The following is a 23,081-nucleotide window of genomic DNA, read 5'->3' on the forward strand; positions in this document are numbered from 1 at the left end:
TCTTTCCGATGAACATCATTTCGTTCAAAGCGCGTTTTGTAGCCCAATTGGGCTGTTCCAGGACACAGTGTCCCTTTAATATTTTAATTGGCCAAGCCGTTAGACATGTATTGTACACTACACGGAATAAATCTACACAACTGTGACAATTTTTAATATCGTAAAAAGCTTTGACGCAACCGAAACGACGGCTAACGAGTCAACAGCCTCGCGTCGTGAGAGCTTTGATTTAGATGGGCCCCTCAGCATCGAGTGTTTATACTGCGTTGGTTTAGGAGCGCGCCTTTCTCGCTGTTCACACATCGGTGGAAGGGAGCATGTTTATTTTGCCAGTGTATGAACTGAATTGGGAGCTTATTATATGACACATGTATCTCTTGGCTGTCAGATGACATGCCAAACTGGTCAATATTTCAAGAATAGAGCACACGTACATGTGACATGTACATTTGTACATGTTCATTGTACATGTACATGTTCATTGTACATGTAAACAGGGTACACTCGTGTATGAACGTCACATATATTTCATGTTGAGAACTACATCAATACAAGTTATTTGGGCACTCATTTTTCAAAGGTAAGTTATGACATTTCAACTTTGTACCTGTACCAGTACGCAGGGTAAAAGTGTAACATGTGTACATGTACTGGTACCGGTACATCTAACCATGGAGGTCTAATTCTACCTCCATGATCTAACAGGGGTGTGAGTGACCACTTATAAAAATAGCTGAAAATAGCTGAAAAAAGTGTAAAGAAGCTGAACTTTGGAAATCTCCTATACCTTTGTACACAGCAAGTGAAGGAAAAAGCTGAAAAAAGCTGAAATCCAAAACAAAAAAGCTGAAATCAGCTTTAAAGCTGAGATTTCACACCCCTGATCTAACAAAAGTATCCACATTCTGTCAACAAATCCACATTCTGTAAAAAAAAATCCACATTGTCATGTCAAAATTCTACAATATCCACATTCTGCCAAAAATACATACTACATGTAGCCACATTCTGTCAAATATCCACATTCTACTAAAAATATCCACATTCTGCCAAAACTATCCACATTCTGCCAAAAATATCCACATTCTGCCAAAAAATATCCACATTCTTCGCCAAAATATCCACCTTCTGCCGAAAGTACCGTATCCAAATTCTGTCAAAAAATCCACATTCTGCCACAAAAAATTATCCATAGTGGACATTCTAATCCACATTCTGTCAAAAATATCCACATTGTCAAAAATACACATTCTGCCAAAAATATCCACACTCTGCCAAAAATATCCATATTCTGCCAAGACATCATGCACATGTGTACACACTTTAGGTACAGTAGCTCAAGATGAGAGTGAACCTGCAGTCACAATACACCCTTGTCTCAAGTTAACACATCCAGCACTGTGTCTATATAGTGATCAATGTGGCAGCTCATAGCATGCAAAGAACCCACCCTGCCAGGCCTGATGCATAATTTACATCTAGACCGTCTCTATCTATCGTTTGGCCCCAGGGTGCCAACTACTGTGATCGGAATGTCAATTTGATGCAATCAAATTAGAACCTGTTTCTCTGAGACTCTCTTGGGGAGGCTGTGTCTTAACGGGGATGAAAAAAAGCTCGCAAGAGAGCTGGACTAGAGCCACCGGTACTGTGTACATGTAACCGGTGCACTACGCCTCTAGTACCGTGAAGGCAGAATGAGGCAGATATTGACATCATGTACAGTAGGCCTACATTTGTAACTTGGTGATTTGGGAGCATATGTGATGCGATCAGGCTACATGAGTCGTTTGTCGACCCTGGTCAACAATTTTTGAAGTTCAGATTTGAAAAGAGCACAATCTCAGCATTACTGCTGTGAAAACTGCATGCTGATACCACAGTCTGTTCGCTTGATTCTGTTTTTTTACAATAACCCATTATGGGCTATACTGTTCACCACATTGGCATGAATAAAGAAGATATCTCCAAAGCCCCGGCATTTTAGCAATTTAATGAAGAGGTGTTAAACGACAACTTGAAGCACTCGTCATCACCACAGACTCTGCAATGAGAGCGTATCAAACGGAACACCTTCAATTCAATTTGTCACGGAAAACGATTGCGTACTCCCGCGGGCAAGAGGCTTCATTTCATCTCTTTGATCTCCAGAGAAAAGAAGTGATTAAGATTGAATGCTGACAATATTCTTTGTTTCTTAAAGCTATAGTCCATCATTTGCAGCTATCCGAAAAGTAACTGGCGGACTTATAGTTGAAAAACATACTTGGTTGAAAGATAGTAAGGGGACTAAACTCTCTGTGAAATTATTCTTTCTGGCAAGCTGTCATTTTGAAGTAATGAACGAAAGAAGGCCTTTCCAACGGTGCATCTCAAGACGCACCGTTGGTCCGTGTTTTTTTTATTCGGCGAAGCGCACGCAAGCGTTGACACGACGCACACGCAGTTGCTATAATTCGTCAAATCGGTGTGCGACATCGCGTAGCTGCAATCGGCTCAGTGAGAACGTGTCTCGGACACTGAATTTAGGCCCAATTCATAACATGAATCAGCAACTTTTTATTTGAAATTGAGATCCTAGAATGCTGTTTTTCTCGGAATATGCAGCTGAAGCTGAGCTGAAACTTCATCAGGTTATTTGTTCAGTACCCTTCTTTAGACTTTGAACACTTTTGTTGCTTCAAACATGGAGGAATGAACAAAATGCACAAATTACAAATGGACTATATCTTTAAACGAAAAGCAACAAGTGTAGAATTAATAAACTTATTTGCAATGAATTTTTCTTTGGCATGATTGGAGAAAAAACATGTACCGTACATATTTTCAATGTACACGTACGGTTTCGCTGATTATTATGTACATGTAGGTATGTACATGTACATGAACCAGTACATGTACATGTACCATTACATGTACGCACATGTACATGTACGCTTACCCCTGCACGTCATGAAATTCTGCAAAACAAACACAAAACATGCAAAATGGACTGAAAAAAATGCACGGAACTTTATGCAGTCAGCTTTTTTATTTGTCCAGAACCTAACCATGGTTCACTCTCAAGTCTCAATGATACTTGATAGGATTGGAATGGTACAGTATAATATTATCAAAACCTCAGAGCCTATTTACCCACGGCCATTACTTGTGGACAAAACTGATAAGGGAAGGCCCCAGAGCAAACAAGAATGTGGCAAGTCCAAACAGTTCTTATTAAGTATGCCAACAATGACTTTCCAGACTGTGATTTCACAGGGAACTTTTGGTTTCAGTAATAAGTTGTACCATAGAGCATGGAGGAAGGAATACAAACAGAGCAAGGGTTGCATATACTGTAGTTTAAACTATAAAAAAAATAACGTTCAAGGCAAAGCTCTTACTTGAAACTATACTTACTATTGTAGCTGGGAAAAAAATACACACCTAGAGAACAAGGAAGTACGTATGTATGAGAAATTGTCCAAAAATGTACACAAGTAATGTAGTTTGATAATTTTAATTTTATACTTAACATCATTGCTGACAAACAGGTTCGTTTGTCGGCCGCAAACTGTTGCAATGTTTTGTGGTTTTTTTTAGTATACAGCGTATAATCATTATTTCCACTCTATTTTGAGAATTTCTAAAACATGTACCAGTACTTGACAATGAAAGCAATGAAACAAAAGTTCATTACAAATTAATACCAGTCTGCTCCGATGACTAAATCAAAAATTGAAATTTGCGATTAACCCGAACCTTTCCAAATCCTCCAAAATCCTCTTTGCAAAATGGAGGATTTTGCAGGATTGAGGCTGCTGATTTTGGAGGATGCACTGTGTCAAGGTCTTAGGCCGGACCTTGTGTTGTTTATGCCCAGGCGTGCACAAATTTAGGCACACATATTATACTTGAAGTCCTCCGCACTGCTCCAGGATGTCACTGGCTCTGCCTAAACATATTGACTGGTATGTAGCTGAAGGATTTTGCAGGATTGAGGCAGTGGTCACCGCCCAAGGACCACATGTTAATTCACGAAATAACTGAGGATTTTGGAGGATTGAGGCTGTACATGTATACATGTATGCAATTATTAATTTTTTTTATATTTTTTTTGTGGAGGTTTTATTGTTTGTCAAATACCACATTTTGTGCACAGCCACTTTACAAGCATGATTTGAGGCTTTTGTGAGGATTATTAGCCCCTAATTTGCATATCTGTCAAATTATATCAGCCATACCTGTACATTTTGTACATATACAGAAAATGCATGACATGCATACATTTGCACATAGTATGTAAAACTGACATCAATAATTTGTGATTAATACATATTCATAAAAATGTGTTAAAACCTCAATGTCAGTGTTGAAATATTTCACTATTCGATCAAATTCGATTTCCAATAAACCGAAAACTAAATTATTCCAAAATGCATAACACTAACACACGACCAACTCACAATGAACATGTACCGGTACACACGTCATTGAACACCACTCCCTCAGCATTCACCCTGCATACAATTGACCTTCCAATCGCTCTGTCTCTGCCAAACAGCTGTTGAAGCGAATGGACGTCCACGCCCGGAGTTTTAAAAATAGAAACTAGGCCTCCCGTCGTCATCGTCGCAACCTCGATCACGCAGAAGAAAAAAGAACAAAACAGAATGGTTCTTTTCATCACAGCTGAATGCAAAGTCCGGATTGCTGGTCAACAAGGAGGGATCATTACTCATGAATCCAGGGGTCGGTTGGACTGCGCGTCCACCATTACGGATGATGATAACGCGCTTCTCTTAACAGCTCCCATTGATTTAATGCAGGGGGGGGGGATAGCTATGCATTCTACATTACATACATAACAGCGCGCTGTATGCATACGTACATGTACATGTACGTGTACAGTACAATGTACATGTACATGTGTAGGTGTCTCACTTGCAAGGGAAATTGTTTGTAGACGAATATCTCATTTAAAACTTAATTGAATTGAGACCAAAATTATATGTCTGTCAGATAATTACGTCAACAAATGTGATGCAATCAAGCTTAATGGGTCCTTTGTCAGGAATTTTCATTTGGAGATTCAAGCCAAAATAGGGCCACTTCATCACATCACTTCATCACATCTCTTGGTGTTCCGGCTTCCATAATTTTTGAACTAAAGATGGTATCAGCATGCAGTTTTCACATCAGTAATGCTTGAAGATTGTGCTCTTTTCAAAATGTATCACATTTTGTAACATTTTCAACTCTTCAAATATCACATACTTTTGTATATACATGTATATACTATTGTAATAATGTAAGATTTTACGTTTTAAAGATCGCGGGTTATGACAATACGTTTTCCCCCATTCATACACATATTTAGTTCATACCTGTACATGTACATGTACCTACCATGTACATGTACGCACTGTATGTGAATATGTACAATGTAAGTTTAAATTTCAAACAATAAAAATGTACAAATAATTTTGTAAAATGTACAGGTATAATTTAAAACAACTTTCTAATACATTTTTATTTCATGCTCGAGTTCCTCTTTGTCATTTTGCCAAACTACCGGTATCAAATAACAAAACAGGAATTTCCTTCTTTTTAATAGCAAACAGCTCTTTCGCATGTACATGATAGCATTGACCTCGGAAGCATTTTTACACTTGAAGTTCCTACTTCACTATTGTCTCTTTACCGCAAACAAATCTATGAATCCAAGTTTTACATGTTCGGTTTTTAGGCCAAAAAAAAAGTCTCTGGTTTCTGGCATGGAGCTTGCCCCAAAAGTGGTGCCGCAACGCTGCTTTTTTCCTTCTTTTTTTTACATTTTTTTCTTCAAATGTTGCCCGACTAAATTTATTGCAAAATGTTTTGGAGCCCAGAGAGGCCACATAAAGCTTATAATCGATCGTAACCCCATCTAAAAACACGTTAAAATTGTGCCGCAGCGGGATTCCAGTCAAACTAGTGAGTTTGGCGGTTTTGAGACATCATCTTACATGTATCGGTACAGTCGAGTCTCGTTAATACAAACTCGTTCGGACCTAGCCAAATTGTTTGTTATAGGGCTATCAGAATTTTGTATTAATAAGAGGAACATCAATCCCATTCCTTGTGCACATAAATGCACGGTTTTATGTTTGTTATAACCAGCATTTTGTATTAACAGAGTTTGTACTAACGAGAGTCAACTGTACATTGAAAAAAAAACCTTTTTAATTTTGCCGACGCGCATGGCTACGGCGACGCGCGCATACCAGAAACCAGAGACTTTTTTTTTGCCTTACCTTTGCCAATGACTTAGGCCTATGTAATTGTATAATTCAGTGCTGTCCAAGGGCAAGCGAGACAAACTCACTACTTGGGTGGTACTTGCAACCACTTTTGTGAAGGACAAAACCCAATATTGCATTTACAATCTCCTTGATCATGTGGATGCAAATTTATGCATTCCACTACACACAGTTTAAATATTAGGCCAAAAAAAATAGTTCTGCTTCCGATTACATGGCATTGGAAAATAGAGGGTACATGTAGGTAGGTAGGGAATTTTTGTTGGGGGGGGGGGCAATTTTTGTGTGTGTACGATCATATGGAGGCGTCTGCATGTACCTATGGAGGCGTCTGCATACCGTAGTCAAGGGTAAAAGGTACTTGTGGTAATTGCTGGTTTTGGGTGTTTTGTTTTCTCATTTTTCCCATTAAAAAAAAGAGTAGGGGCTGTCAGAATAGGGTACCGTATATACAGTAGGGAAACCGAAAGCAGAACTACATTGTATTTTTTGTTGTTGACCTTATGTACCGGTACCCTCATCACTCATAAAACATTTTGGCTAGGAACGTTCTCCGTTCTACAAGAAGTTCAAGACTCTGCCGACTAGCTGTAGTGACATCAAGTCCTTTGCACAGTACAATTTTATAAGTTTCATTCTCTGTGTTGTTTTCAAGTTTCTTCCTGAAAAATAGATTCCTTTTGTAAATTGTTATTTCTGTAGCAATAGGCCTACAACAATACAAAAGTCATTCACTTTTGAATGAGACATTGATCAATAAAAAAAAAAATCTGCCTAGAATATATTGAATTAAATTACATGTATCATACATGTACCGTACAACAACTTTCAAATTACATAGGCCTACAGATGGATAATTCCTTTCTTACAGGGCAGGCTGGTTCCCGCCCACAATTAGTATAGATAGTTTACATACCAGTACATGTACATTCGCAAAGCAGATCTGTTTGTGACCAAAATACAAACTTTTTTATCACAGGCCTTGTACATGTAGATGCCCAAATATGAAATGAAACACGGACGTTTTGGTTGGAATGAAACATACCGGTACGTTTTAATTTGTTTTTCCATCAATTTATTGCAGAGCACGGGGATTCGGAGACAGCCACTTAAATGTTTAGGGTCACTGACAGCAAAACTAAATTGATTTCCAAATGGCCAATAATTTGATTTCCAAATGGTACATGTGCACGACAATGTACACGTATACCGGTACGTGTACAAATATACATGTAGTGTACACTGACGGGCAAGGGTCAAATTACACCTTGTTACAATTTTTATATTTTACAGGTAAACAAGTCCATGCACTGTGATCACATACAAAGGCAGGGGAAATGGTCTGGGTGGGGCTTGTACACTTCAGCCCACTTACATTACAGTGTCCAGAGAAATTTTAAAAACCACATGGCCGGCCTTGATTTTAGTAATGCTATGAGGAAGACAGGTGATTCCTAATTACACTGCCCCATCAAGAGTTTCCACAGACAGTCAATTTTTTGCAGTGCATTGTGGGAAACGGTGGACAAATTCACCATGGCGTAGGACACTTCAAATTGTTAGTTGTCCGGTCAGTAGTTGGGCAATTCCACGGTAACGGAAGGACGTTTTCACTCATTAAACAAAATTTCAAATGTGTGTATCACAGACACTGTTAATAGTTACAGAAAACAAATGTCACAATTGTATTGCTATAATGCTACCTTCAATTTCCACACTTTTGGGGGGCATGAATGCCTCCCGTTTATGAATTATGAATATTAATGAGGTCGGTAACGGAAGGACGGTAAAACGGACAAGGGTTTTCCAACTTACTCGCGTTTTGCGTAAACTCTGTGAATTTTATGGGGCAATTATATTTTAAAGGTAGGAAATGGAATCCCTGAAGCTTTATCTATACTATACCGCCTTTCATTTGACTTTAAGCGTTTCGGTAATATAATTACAACGTTTTAAGCAGATTATAATTTGGTAACGGAAGGACGGTAACGGAAGGACAAAAGGTTTACTCAATTATGGCATGAACAAAATGTGAATTTACACTAATTATACAAGTGAAACAAATTGCTGAAATGTGTAACTGAATGTGAAATCAACAATATGCAGACCTGGCATAAATAATTATACCCAAGAAACTATTGAGATAAAGATAGAAGCCTGCTAATTAATGATAACAAAAGAAAAACGAGAACAACCCACAACACATAATTCACAAACACAGGACTACTACAGAAATAGACTTCAAACCCCTCACCTCAATCCTTAAAAGTTTAAATACACAGTATTTGAACTCTTTGAGTATATTGGTTACATGTTCACCAACAACTTTTAATAATAATACGGGTAGGTTCAAAGGTTTACCTAAAGGGTGGGGGGGGGGGGGGGGCGACCAGCCTACATGTACATTTAAGGTAAAAACATCTACCGGTAGAACTGATGGCTTCAGTTAGGTGTTGCTTTTAATTGAACTCTAAAATCAATGTTTGAAATCAAATTACAATGATTTAGAGTAGTAACAATTAATTTATAAACATCCAAACTGAAATTGTTAACTTCGGCATAATTTGTCAAAGATTGCACCTCACATGTCTTACACATGTAAATTGAATGAAAGTGCCCCAAAGTAGCGGTACTTTCTGCCATCTCATTTTGGACTTAATTTGCTTCTGGAATGGCTTCACAGAATTCGTATCTTTCTCTATTGTCCATGAATGCTGATGGCAGCAACTTTATGATTTGATTTTCTGCAACAACTCCATATATGTACAAGTACTGGTACATCGGCATATACCGGTATGTACATGTAGATTGTACATGTTGTACATGCCTGTGCCTTCCTTTGTAATAAACACCTTGCCCTGCTTATCCCGCTTTTGTGAAGGTGGGTCACATGAATGTCCTTTCAATGCTCATTATACATGCATGTATTTGCAGTGATTTTCAATTTTCAAACATGAGCGCAAATGTCGTAACATTTGATAAAAATACAATTTGTCCTTCCGTTACCGTCCTTCCGTTACCAATTTGGTAACGGAAGGACGTGATTTAATTAATTGTAATTAAAAAACGAGAAGTACAGAAGTGTCAGTTATAATGTCATATTGAAGGCCTACCTAAACTTGCTTTGCACAATAACTTTCAATGCATTCATACTGCAAGTTTTAAAAATAAATTAGAAACATGTATTTTTTCGGTAACGGAAGGACATTTTCGAAGGCTGAAATATTAGAAGTCACTGAAGCGAAACAAATTACGCAAAATGTTGAAAACAAGTTTTAGTCTGTTTTTCAAGACCAATACTTTCTCATGACAGAAACTGATGGCATTAGTACATATTTTTGTGTGTCTATTGGTAGAATACTTTCATATCACTATTAATCACATTTTTAGGATTAAAACAGGATTATTACATAATCCTATTTTTTGGTACCGAAATGTATAAAAAATAAAATTCCGACTTCAAATCTTGAAAATATAGACTTTTAGCTTTCATTTGATGCCAAATTTGTTCAAGTCACATAAATTTGAATTTTTTGGTGTCATGTCCACTTTGGTGTGGAATTGCCCAGTTTTGTTAGTTCATGATTCAAGTATCTTTTTTCTTTTCAGTTCCTTTTTAAATTTTTCACGGTGGCATTTTTTTTTTGTGAATTCATGTCGGCAGAATGATGCGTCTCAATCTTTTTACAAATTTCTATTCTTCAAATTGCGGCAAGTCGGTCATGTTTTTGTCGATTGTAAAGTTGAAAAAATGGACTCTCCCTGGCAAACTCTCGCTGGCGCACTGTATTGGGAGTCGCCCATACATGTATACTAATTAAATTAAAGTGTACAATAAGTGGCATGTTTTACATTGAGTGAAAACAAAAGGAAAATATCATTTACCAGACATGAACAAATGTATACATTAAAAAAAAGTTGTACAACAAACCCATTAAGTTGATAGCATAGATATCTGTGAACTTCAGGTACATGTAAATGTACTTTGCACAAACAAAATAATGTGAAGATGTTATTTTAGCCATCAAATTAATAATCGCAAAGAAATCGATCCTTCTTGTGGCATGATTTATAAATCTGTTGTTTCTGATTAAATGTTAAATTAATTCAACACAATTTTTTTTTTCCAGATTTACACGTTCTACAGAAACAAAATTAACTTCATGTATCAAGTTCTGTAGGACTTGTAAAATTCGTACAAAAAGTAACACGATACAGTGTGCATAAAAATATGAAAATACTGAACATTCAGAATTTCTGCGGCAAACTGTAATAGAAATGCTGCAAAATTACGTAAACATGTACATGTACTACAAAACCTACACGAATTACAAGACAGCCAGGGTCTTCATGACCAGACCCAAGTATCGGTAATTACTGAACGTGAATAAGTGAAAGCAGTCCGCCGACTATGTACGCACAGCCACAAATGCAGACAGAGTCATTAGGCGATGGACTTTGTCTGCAATCATGCTCGCTATCATAATGAGAAGCAGTTTGGAGCCATGTATAATGGATGTAATATCAGTGTGTGGCCAGTGTAATTGTGCAAACATGTACGCGTTTCCCGTATTTTGACTTCAACAAGAATTTTGGAACAGTTTTTGTTGCATGTATTTTTGTATTTTCCTAAATTCATTTACATTATTTTAATCTATGGTGAATGTGTAGCATTCAATTAGTATTACAGAAAAGGGTGAAATGACCAAATACAATAAAATTGGAGATTTTTCTGTATTTTTTTTCAAGACATGGGGCCACCACAAACACGATTCTGATTCACCGTGGCCTTTACCCGGCCCAGAATAAACCACAGAATCCCAGGGTGGTCGCAGGAAAACGCATCGACGAGAAACGATGAAATGTCGCGGCCCCGGACAGCAGGTCACCATGAGCATCGTCGACGCGACACGTTGTGATTGATGTCTGCGTTTTGTTGATGAGGGGGGCTACTTAACATCCCCGAGAAACGGGGAAAAACTCGTACTGCAACCCTCATATTCTAGCAATGGAGAGGCTCGCAATGTCATATCGATTGAGGCAATTGACTGGCATGTAGTAATCTAAAACTGCAGGGTCCGTGGGTCTGCGGGAAATCTAATACCAATGCTTTTCAGCGCAAACACTCACGAGCAGATGAAACTACATGAATACATTTCGCAGATGAAATTATTCTTATTATTTTCAGGGACTTGAATGTTGTAGGGTGTACTTTGCTGAAAATGCAGCATGATTTATCCCATACATTGGACGACTACAAATACAATATCATGTGAAAACATCACTACTGCTCGATCTTAGAATCGTTTGGTCTAATTAATGTCTTTATTTTTTTGTAAAATAAGTAATTTTTTTTTTAATTTTTGAGCTCACAACAAGAGGACATTTCCACTTTTACCAGAGGCATTACAACATCATGTATCTGAGCATCTTTCTGGACACCTTAAAGTTAAAGACTATTTTGGATACCTACCGTAGTATTAAAGGTATTGTGTTTAAGAACAACTTTGATGCACTGTTTTTCATTTTGAGGCAGAATTTAACCCTGTGGGTCCTTGCTCTATGGTATAACTGGAAAGACTGTTGCAGTCTGATGGCACTCTCTTCATCATCTCAAAAAAGGTCAGTCTTGCAAAAATGTTGAAAAGACATGAATCTGAGACTCATTTCCAATTTTGTTAGGAAATACTTAAAAAAAATATTCTTGACTCTCCACAGTCCATAGACTTTGTACACAACCGCTGAAGTGCAGTCTGGATACTACATTCTTCCCGTATACTTTTTCAAATGCTGGCTAACGCCTTGCTGAACACAGAACCAGCATTTCTCATTCAAACTCCGCAAATAAATTCCATACATTTTTTTGGTGAGTTTTTAAACAATTCTTTTCCTACAGCATTTGATGTACACAGTACATGTACCAGGACATGTATGCTAAAAATGTACGGTAGTAACAAAGGTTGTTTTATGATCACCTTAACCAAGCATTTTACAAAGCTTTTTTTTCATCGTCTGTTTTATTTGCAGTTGCACACCATGAATCATCAGGTGGATTTTTCTGCTTCAGTGGTAGCGAAGCGTTCACGACCAATTCAAGCACGCACAATATTTCACCTTGACCTTTTGCTCCATTGAATACACAGTACATACCGTACCGGTACTATGCAGATTTTGAGGTGGATTTTTGGAAAGATTTCCATATACGAAGTTCACTCAACACCCTGTGTACAAACCCTATGAGATTGGACTGACAAATTCTAAGAGTTTTCTAAGAAAATGCTTGTATTTTCTCACTGCTGAAATTGACTTTGATGACATGAAATTGCTATCTGGGGGCTTGTTAGTCAATACAGAGGAAAATTAGTGAACTTCTTATATGGAAATCTTTCCTTTTTTTTTCTTCTTCAAATAAATCACAAATGGAAACTGACTATGCTCGTTATTATAATTTTCAAAGTGGAATAAAGAAATCGACTTGGAGCTGGGTTTGAACCTGCGACCTTCGGATTGCCGTTCCGGTGCTCTACCAACTGAGCTATCCAGCCCTATGTTGGCAGTTGGCGGTTCCCCAATTTGTCAATGTCTTTGTTCAAGGGTAGCTAATCAGAAGCCCTAAACCTGTAGCCAGGGATCACACCCAAAGCCACGATGTTAGCGACATTACTGCAAACCTAGGAAATAGCAAACGTGGATCACTCAAAGAAGATATGGCTTTTATTACAAATCTTCAAATAATTAATGACAAAGGGAACAGGTTTCACGCTTTAGAGAATACACATGATACACAGTACACCGGTAGTACATGTACACGGGCTGTTTTACATCGATCGGATTTATGTTGCACGTTGCCTTCTGGGAGAGTTTTTGCGACGAATGGGGTTTTAGCAGCGCAAACTGTCCAAACATGCAGTGTACTGGTAGCATACCTTTACTGCATGCACATTTCCAGTCTGCTGGCCATCCGTAAAAGGGTCTACCGGTATTTCGCAACGAAAAAGTGTTGCTGTTCAATTCAAGCATGAAATGTAAAAATTTCAAGCGGAAAGAATGTTGTTTATCCAGACGCCACTTCTTTGGTTGTGTACAAAGTCTATGGAGGGACGGGTGCAGTTTTCAAAGTATTTTCTAGCAGAATTGGAAATGTTTTTCAGTCCCAGATTCATGTCCTTTTCAGCATTTTTGCAACGACTCAGACCGTCCTTCATTGAGATAATTAGTTTACGACAAAAAAAAAGCGGCGTCAGGATGCAAAATTCTTTCCTTTCAAGCAAAACGGGGGTTCCCTGAACTTTCCCTGTTTTTGCAATGGGAGACGTTCACTTCCTGCATTACGTAAATACCGGTAACTGTTAACCTCAATTTCCCGAACCTGCCAGGCGGTTCATGACAAAAAGAAACCACAATAGTCTCGCAACCCTTTGGTTGTGAGTTCTCTGGAAAATGGAAACCTATAAGCAGAGATACACGTACGTGTACTTCTCATTTTCAATTCAATTCAATTCAATTTATTTGATTCATCATGTGAGACACATGAAATTTGATTTCCCTTCCCTAAGGAAATAAACACCACTACGTGTATGCAGCAAACCACGACAGCATGACTGCAAAGTTTGTTGACTTGACAAACGATACAACTGCAGCAGTCATACAACAATATCATGTACCATGATCCAAACCAAAAAAGTGACAATCATAACTGCTATGAAAGACTCCCTGAAGGCAAGCATGGTGTTTTTATTTTTAGCTGGGGCTTTCCAGAACTACATGTATGATGTAGTACTAGCCTAGTAATATTTTACACAAATCTTGTTTATGTTGCGGGTTGTAGTTGTACTTTTAGTACTTTGAATGGAATAAATTACACCACGGAGGAAGGAACACTGTATTGAGTTTAAATACAATCATGGCAACATTTTGAAAGTCTTTTTTAAGGTGGCAATCTGAGGCATTAAAGTATAATTAGGTTAAAGCCCGAGTCCATCATTTGCAGCTATCCAAAAAAGTAACCGGCGTAATTATTGTTGAAAAACATACTGGTTGAAAGATAGTAAGGGGACTAAACTCCCTGTCAAATTATCCTTTCTGGCAAGCTCTCATTTTGAAGAAATCAACGAAAGAAGGCATTTCCAACGGTGCTTCTTAAGAAGCACCGTAGGAAAATTTAAATTAGTTGTTCGTTTTGTTATTCGGCGCAGCGCGCACAAGCATTGGAATGACGCACAGGCGTGCGCGGTTGCTATAATTCGTTGGATCAGTGCGCAACATCGCGTAAAGCTGCAATTCAAAACAATTCGATAGGCCTACATGATTTAGCAACTTTTGATTTTAAATTAAGATCCTAGAATGCTGTTTTTCTCAGAATATGAAGCTGAAGCTGAGCTGAAACTTCATCAAGTAAGTTGTTCAGTATCCTTCATTAGATTTTGAACACTTTTGTTGCTTCAAACGAACAAAATGCACTAATTACAAATGATGGACTATAGCTTTAATGTGTGTAACATCTAAGGCAAAGAAAGACTTTGGGCTTGTACAGAAATGTAACAAAAAAACTTGAATGTGATTTTTTTACATCGACTCCAAAAAATCAAAGAGTCATCATAAATGTCCACACAAAAGTTTATATATAATGATTCTTTCCAAACTTCATTGCTTTAGCATTTTGTCGTGGTACTGATACTGCGGTAGGCCTATCACAGACAATCTCACCAATTTCAAATGGTCAAAACAATTTCAATCAACAAAACAAAACACATTCAATCCATTAAATCTAATTCTAAACCTCTTTCGCTATCGATATTTTTTGCTAATGCTTTTCACATTTACATTTAGCCTTACTACTGACTGTAGAAAGACAGTCAGGGAATACACAAACCACTTATGTCGCATGCTTGTAAACATTCATGTAGCCCTAGCGGGGTCAACTGCAAGTTCATTTCACGCACCTTGAAAAACCACCGCACACAGCCAGAAAATAACCCGTATTCGGCCCCGTCAGCAACCCCGCTCCAGCCCGCTACAAATTAATTCCCACACTGCAACGGCTTTCTTCAACAAGCGTCGTCAAAATCGCGTCAACAACAGCAAAAAATCTGTCAACTTACCTGCCAAAATGCAGCGAGTTTTATCACAATCCTGACCTCGTCAGTCACTTGCAAGAGGAACTGTATTCTCAAAATTTCGTCAAGTCCGATCCTGGATGTTTTTTGTTTTTATAACAAGGGCGAATTCGCGGGCGTGGCAATTTCCCTGGCTGACGAAAATCGAGTCATCGACGACGTTCAAGGAAATTCCGCGCGGAACGTTCGCTCGCAAGGGCGCCACGTATCGATCGATATCGACAATGGCCACTTTTATTCAATAACATGAATATTCATGATAAACTTCCGGATGAAAGTGGCACATCCCATTCAGAAAGGAGGGGATAGTGCTATATCAAAATTTTCACAATGGTCCCTGAATATTTGAATGCAAACATTTTCACTAAACTTACGATAAGATTATATGCCTAATTTCTATGTGCGTGAGAAAAATTGTTATGGGGTTTAATGGTAATTTTCTAAAGGATTTGATTTGTACGGAAGCTTGAATTGCCTTCCGCGATACCGCGTTACCGCGATAATTTATCGCAGAAATCAGGAAATCAAAGATAATTCCTTCCGCAATACCGCGTTACTGCGATAATTTATCACAGAAATCAGGAAATCAAAGATAATTCCTTCCGCGATACCGCGTTACTGCGATAATTTATCGCAGAAATCAGGAAATCAAAGATAATTCCTTCCGCGATACCGCGTTACTGCGATAATTTATCACAGAAATCGTGAAATCAAAGATAAATCATTCAACGATACCGCGTTACTGCGATAATTTATCGCAGAAATCAGGAAATCAAAGATAATTCCTTCCGCGATACCGCGTTACTGCGATAATTTATCACAGAAATCGTGAAATCAAAGATAAATCATTCAACGATACCGCGTTACTGCGATAATTTATCACAGAAATCCAGAAATCAGAGATAATTCCTTCCGCGATACCGCGTTACCGTGATAATTTATCACAGAAATCCAGAAATCAAAGATATCTATTCCGCGATACCGCGTTACCGTGATAATTTATCACAGAAATCCAGAATTCAGAGATAATTCCTTCCGCGATACCGCGTTACTGCGATAATTTATCGCAGTAACGCGGTATCGCGGAAGGAATTATCTCTGAATTCAGGATTTCTGTGATAAATTATCACAGTAACGCGGTATCGCGGAAGGAATTATCTCTGATTTCTGGATTTCTGTGATAAATTATCGCAGTAACGCGGTATCGAGGAAAAGGTATCTCTGATTTCTGGATTTCTGTGATAAACTATCACAGTAACGCGGTATCGCGGAAGGAATTATCTCTGATTTCCTGATTTCTGCGATAAATTATCGCGGTAACGCGGTATCTCGGAAGGCAATTCAAGCTTCCGTAGATTTGACCATTGGGAAAAATAAAAAAAATCGCACAAGAAATCGAAATCGCGCGTGGTAAAATATGACAACCCCCTCAAGCGACAGAAATCATTTAGTCAAAATGGCAGCCTTCAGTGCACGAGAAATTTTGTCATTTTTGTGTGCACTTTTAGTCTGTTTTCTTTTGGTTGGTGGATCCAGGAAGGTAATAATGGGCTCTGATACATAGAATAGATGGCTGTCACGTGTTTTATTAGAATCATTAAATATGTGCGTTTTCGTTTTCATTTATCCAGGAAAAAATTAAAAGAGAGAAGTGATTTTATTTTTAACTGTTAAATTCTATTTAATTTTAACAAAGAAAGAGGGGCGTGTACCTTTTTTGGGGGGGGGGGGCTGATTTTTACTAGTCTATGTAATAGACCATTACATTTGAGCAGATTTGCTGTTTAATTTTGCAAGACAACTGCATCTTGACCTTTAGATTTTGACCAATCATTCAGTTGGTACGGTGCTTTCATATGTCAGGTTTTCGGACAATCACCCGTTCCGTTGCGCGTCATAGATATGGATTTAAAAAAACCTGTGTCATGCGCTCTGTGACACTGTGTCATGTAATGCGATATGCGCCCGGCTGTTGTTGTATTACAAAACACTTTGTACGAATTGACCAATCAAACCACTGCCATTAGTCCTGATTTGGGAATGAAATGATGTCACGATTTAGTAAAGATGACTCCGATATGCTGGCGCGCGGCCGGCTTGCATATATCTGCATGTCAAGACATATCAGACGTTAGACAGGAGACTTGGCTCCGTGGATAACGGGTGATACTCAGACTAGATTTTTACTGTTGTATCTGTCATTGTGGTACATAGGCTATCTATTCAGACGCCACTTTCTCTATGCAGGGTTTTTTTTATTCACATTGGCTCATTTAGCTCCCAGACCTATGTTCTTGAAAGTCAATGTTCTTGAACACATTGAATCTGGTCTGGAGTGCTGAATGTTAACACATACATGTAGGCATAGCAACCGATGAAAACTGGTGTGCAAATGAATAGAGGTTTTCATCGGATGAATTTCTTTAGTTGTTTAACTTTGTACGTATTTATATCATGATATTATACAATAAATGAAATCTTAATTTTCACTCCTAAAATCTTCATTGAAATCCGCACAGGGAGACCAGAGGTCAGCCAACGATGATGACTTCTCACCTTACTCGTCCGATAACTCACTGCTGATTGAACACTCATTTGAGCCTGGTGAGTAAACAATGAGTGGTAGTTGATAATGAATTCTGCAGTGTTGCCTGCCGATTTTATATCTGATTGTATTTTTTTGGTACGGTTGTCTTTTTTCAGGAGTGAACATCAAATTCACAAACAGGGGTACCCTCAATTTCCGATCCTTGAAGGCAGGGCCGGGCTCCTTCAGCCAAGGCACGGCGCTGACTGCTGGAGAGAAGCGAAAACTCAAGGTACTTGCCATCTCATGGGCCAACCTTGTCTGGAAATTAGAACCAAAATAAATGTACATGTCATCGCAAATGTTTCCAGATTCGTGAGAACTTGAACAAAGAAATTGACTGGAGCAGGGTTTGAAACTGCGACCTCCAGATTATCGTTCCTGTGCTCTACCAACTGAGCTATCCAGCCCTATGTTGGCGGTTCCCAAATTTGTCAATATCTTTGTTCAAGGGACGCTAGTCGGATGCCATAAACCAGTATGCCATACAGCCAGGGATCACGCCCAAAGTCACGATACAGACCTAGGAAATAGCAAACGGGGATCTCTCAGAGAGGATCTGCTTTTATTACAAATTTTCAAATGAACCACAAAGGGAAACTGACTGGGTGAATTACAACAATTTTTGAAAAGTTGAACAAAGAAATTGACTGGAGCGGGGCTTGAACCTGCGACCTCCGGATAGCCGTTCCGGTGCTCTACCAACTGGGCTATCCAGACCTTGACAGACGGTCAATTCTGTTGGAAAATACACGAAAAAAAATTTTGACTTCCCACAGATTTGGTACACAATCGTGATAGTGGACTTTGGATACTACAGGGTGAGTATTAAAAAAAAAAACGAAACCCAAATGTGGGGACCATTGTTTTTGTGAAGTTATGCATGTAGCATTTTCAAAATGTACGATATGAAAGCCCAATTCATAAGCTTTTTTTTAGTACAAGAATCATTCAAATCACTCCTGTAATTTTCAAGTTTTTCAAGGAATTTTAAACTCAACCACCATTTTAAGGTTCTGTCCACGGATCCAAAAAAGTTCAGTGTTCTTTCAGCAAAACGAAAACAAATCACATAGGGATGTGCGTGAATTGTTATCGTTTTGCTGAAAGAACGCACACCCCTTTTTTGTGATCCGCGGACACAACTTTAAAACGGTGGTTGTGTTTAAAATTCCGTAACTTGAAAAGTACATGTGAGATTTGAATGACTTTTGTAGTAAAAGAAAGCTTATGAATTGGGCTTTCATATCCTAGATTTTCAAAGTGCTACATGCAGAAATTCAATAACACAATAGTCCTGATATTTGGGTTTCGGTTTTTTTTTTTTTACTCACCCTGTACAAATTTTTCCATGTTCAGCAAAACCATTGATTGGCACATTGGTTGTACCCTTTGGTTCACATTTGTTAATTGTTTGCAGCGTGAATCCAATAAAAAAAAAAATACACATGTGTGCGATACAATACAGCTCCAAGTGTTGGAAATTTGGAGGAATTGAAGTAGCACAGTAAAGATGAATGCCCCAAATCGTGTCGTGCGTAACCAAAATGTCTATTTTCACATAAATTTCATTTTGTTGTGATTCTGTTTAGGAGGTGGCAAGGACAGAAGGGCTGTACAGAATACGCGTAGCCTCCAAGTTTGGCGCCCCCACTGACAGTGAAGATGTCCAATACGTCTCGACTTTTACAAAAGCGGTGAGATTTTCAATTATTCCATGCTCTGCTCGTTTGTATTTTAACTTATCTTTGTACTTTTTTGGCCGGTAAGAGTAGTTGATGATTATTTTGTAAAATCGCATTGCCTAAAAGTTCGGAGTATATTTACCCGTTTGTTTCACACTGAATACAGTGCGCCCTCGTGGAGTCGCGGCTTTCGGATCATATCACCGTCCACGCTGACCAATCAGGGAACGTCATGGGCGTCAGTATCGTCCCCCTCCGAGGGTCATGTGATCAGACCGAGATCGAGTCGTCTGCGCTGAATTACTTCAACACGACGGTGTCGCTGGAAGTCACTGTGCCTGCGCCAATGTAAGTATGAGTGGGATGTACCTAACCAAGCCCACCCCTCTTGAAAAAATGGTTTGTCTTGCGACATAAATGATGAATGGTGATTGGTGAACTGTTTAAATAACGCTGCACAACAGTGAAGTGCATTAACAATAGCAATCCTAGATCACTGACAACATTGGACCGTTCCATTTAGGCCCTAAGCTCCGCCCACCTGTGTTTTGTGTACATTTCTCACATACCTTGTGACAAAGTTTGACTGAGCTACCTTGGTCACTGACCAAAGGTCATGATCTCATTGGTCAATGCGCACTAAACACTGACAGGCAGGAAGGGTCCATTACAATAAGAGGTAAAAGAGGATACTGAAATATTAAGATGATTCATTGATGACATTTTCTTATTTAATTGTACAGGCCGGAGACGCAAGCCTACGTTCAAAAAATAGAAGAGGAGAAAGCGCAGAAAGCCAAGGGCAACTCGGCAGATAATCGCTCCTTCTTTGCCAAATATGTAAGTCTAACCCCACTGTCTACTAAAATCCTAAACCCTCTTGCTGTTTGAACAGTCATGGACAGTCAGTCAAACAAATCAATCCTCTTCCCTGCCATGCCTTTTACACAGGCTAGTCACCAACAGTCAGATCATATTTCAAGCAAGCACTGTGACTAGTCAAGTTCAGTCAACAGACAAAAGCAGATAGGTGATAAGCACAGCTGGCTTATCAATCACCTACAGTCAAAGCGTAGCTGTATCAAGTTACATAAACAGTCACAGCCAGTCAATCCTGCTTTATGTTGCTGTGAGATCTTAACTGTTAAAAACAGTCCCTTGATTGATTTTGACTGAAAGGACAACTTGGCACACAATGTATGTTTGCATAGAATTCAAATATGATTCTTCCAGCATTTCCCATCCAAGAAAGTAGAAAGCTTTGTGAAAATGAACATTTATCTCTGAACATTTCTCTTTCCTTTTTGTCAGTGGATGTACATTGTGCCGGTGGTTATATTCGTCATGATGTCCAGCGGGCAGCAAGACTCTGGAAGAGGAGGGGGCGGCGGTGGGAGTTAATGATGGATTCCAGCGGCCATCTTGGTCTGATAATCCAAAGTCTCAATGGCAATCTGTTTGTAAAATCTGTAATCACAAAGTGGCACCAGCCTATTGCAATTTTTTCAATTATATGGGAAAAAGGGGACATTGGAGATATACTTGCGTTTGGAGACATCTTGGTCTGGGACCTTGAAGTCACAATGGCAACCTTTTTGTAAAACTGTAATTACAACCTGGCACCTGCCTATTTGATTCTTCAGTGTGGGGTAAGGGGAGAGTTGGTACTGACAGTTTGAGAAATCTTGGTCAGGGACCCTGAAGTCTCAATGGTGATCTTTTGTAAAAATTGTAATCACAAACTGGCACCAGCCTAATTGATTCTTCAGTTTTCGGGAAAGGGGAGAATTGGTACTGACAGTTGGAGACATCTTGGTCTGGGACCCTGAAGTCTCAGTGGTGATAGTGGAGTTTTATTCCCGTTTTTATAGATTACGGAGCGATTTTTGTTCTATATAATGCCCCTTCTGATGAACATATTTAAAGGCACATGGGATCATTTCCATTTAACCCTAACAGAATTCATCCCATCAAAGTTCAACAGTAGGTTTTGTTTAAATCTGTTGGGATAAGTACAGTACCCCTAAACTGATGGTCTTTTACACTGGGGTTAACATACATGTACCTCCAGAAATCAAGTCCAACAGTGTGTGTGTACAATTTCCCATGTGGGTGTTGGAATTTGCCTGAATGGGTACGGTTCCTAGTAAATTATACTGGGGATTTACGGTTCAACTTCAACAGGTTAGGTTTTGAACATTCTTCTTTTGATTTAGAGTGGCGTTATAATTGGAAACGAATAAAATGCATGAAAAGCAAATGACCCTGTAATATGCCTTTAAATTCGAATGTGTGAATATATACATCGATTGAGAGAATACCAGGTTTTGACTTTCAACTTCGGAAAATAAATCATTTTGGCCTAAAAGATATAGAATAGGTTTGTAGTCGCAGGTAACTTAAGACAAACATATAATTGGTGGGTGTGAATATCCTACATCTCACTGTCAAATGTGTTTAGAACTAAAATGATTGTACTAAATTATTATAAATCAATATGATTATCAATTGTATGCAAACCTTGAATGAATAAATTTTGCACGTACAAATTCCATTTATACTGTGCCCATGTCAACGTTGGTGTTTTCAAATAACCTAGATTTCAGGACTTACAAAAATACAAGGAATTTTTTCACCACACCTTTTTCTCTATAAACCTTGTGATTATTTATTACCAGAGAAATCACTCCAAGCAATACGCCTGCTTTTATAATAAATCAACAAAAACCTAGTTACATGTAGCAATTTATATACATTATTACTCCAATTACAGTGAATCATATTAAGCATCAACCACCAAAACAGCGAAAGGAATGCGTGATTTTTTTTTGTAATTTACTGCGAATTATTTGGGAAAATTTGAGACAATTGCAGATGGGGAGGATTTAATATCAATTCGAGAGAAAGGTAACGAGCAAATTAGGATTAAAGGGAAGACGCAACATTTGCAAACATCACAAAACGAAACGATCAACTTATCACAAAATACCTTACTGAATTGTTAGGGACTGACAGTCTAAAGCATCCTGTAAAATTGTTGCTCCTGGTGTGCTGACATTTGCAAGAAAACTTGTATTTTCCCAACGCTGGTCGGCCGACCAGCATTGGAGAAAACTGGCTTTTTCAAGAACTGTTCCTAATTTTTCATATTTGGTTCTGACTTTTCTTTGCAATTGATTACACATCTGTGAAGGGTGCTAGACTGATTCTCTGACCTTACAATTCCCCAAAGTGTATAAATTGCTCTGTTTCATCTTAAGTGAAGTCAGAGAACTAGACTACAAAAACATGATAGGTTTTCTTGGTTTTTCCAGCATCTACAAGCCCAAAACATGAAACAAGTCAGTTAAACAATATTTTCTGTAATATACTTATCCTCCAATCCATTTATATCTGAAAATTGCAGCAAAAG

At 38.5% G+C, this 23,081-nt stretch overlaps 2 protein-coding genes across 2 annotated transcripts in view; one reads left to right on the top strand and one right to left on the bottom strand.

Moving 5' to 3' along the window:
- The window catches only part of LOC119725222 (tetraspanin-18-like), a 39,409-nt gene extending 23,801 nt beyond the window's left edge, over positions 1 to 15,608 (bottom strand). The window contains exon 1 of the mRNA XM_038196581.1: positions 15,383 to 15,608. The gene's annotated coding sequence lies outside the window, so the exon portion shown is untranslated. The remainder of the gene's footprint in view (positions 1 to 15,382) is intronic.
- A 1,190-nt stretch (positions 15,609 to 16,798) lies between these two features.
- LOC119725252 (ER membrane protein complex subunit 10-like) lies at positions 16,799 to 21,709 on the top strand. The gene is made up of 7 exons (XM_038196596.1): positions 16,799 to 16,937; positions 17,917 to 18,001; positions 18,101 to 18,216; positions 19,577 to 19,681; positions 19,836 to 20,017; positions 20,413 to 20,509; positions 20,981 to 21,709. The coding sequence occupies exons 1-7, from the start codon at positions 16,815 to 16,817 to the stop codon at positions 21,068 to 21,070; spliced, it is 798 nt and encodes a 265-aa protein (XP_038052524.1). The 5' UTR covers positions 16,799 to 16,814; the 3' UTR covers positions 21,071 to 21,709.
- Positions 21,710 to 23,081: the final 1,372 nt, after the last annotated feature.

This window comes from Patiria miniata, unplaced genomic scaffold (genome assembly GCF_015706575.1).
Source record: "Patiria miniata isolate m_02_andy unplaced genomic scaffold, ASM1570657v1 HiC_scaffold_1, whole genome shotgun sequence".
NCBI lineage: Eukaryota > Metazoa > Echinodermata > Asteroidea > Valvatida > Asterinidae > Patiria > Patiria miniata.

Excerpts from the sequence above, each read along its gene's own strand:
- LOC119725252 (XM_038196596.1), top strand. The coding sequence starts at position 16,815 with ATGACAACCCCCTCAAGCGACAGAAATCATTTAGTCAAAATGGCAGCC. Across the intron at positions 18,217-19,576 it reads GAGAGAAGCGAAAACTCAAG|GAGGTGGCAAGGACAGAAGG; the intron begins GTACTTGCCATC and ends GATTCTGTTTAG. Across the intron at positions 20,510-20,980 it reads GCTCCTTCTTTGCCAAATAT|TGGATGTACATTGTGCCGGT; the intron begins GTAAGTCTAACC and ends CCTTTTTGTCAG.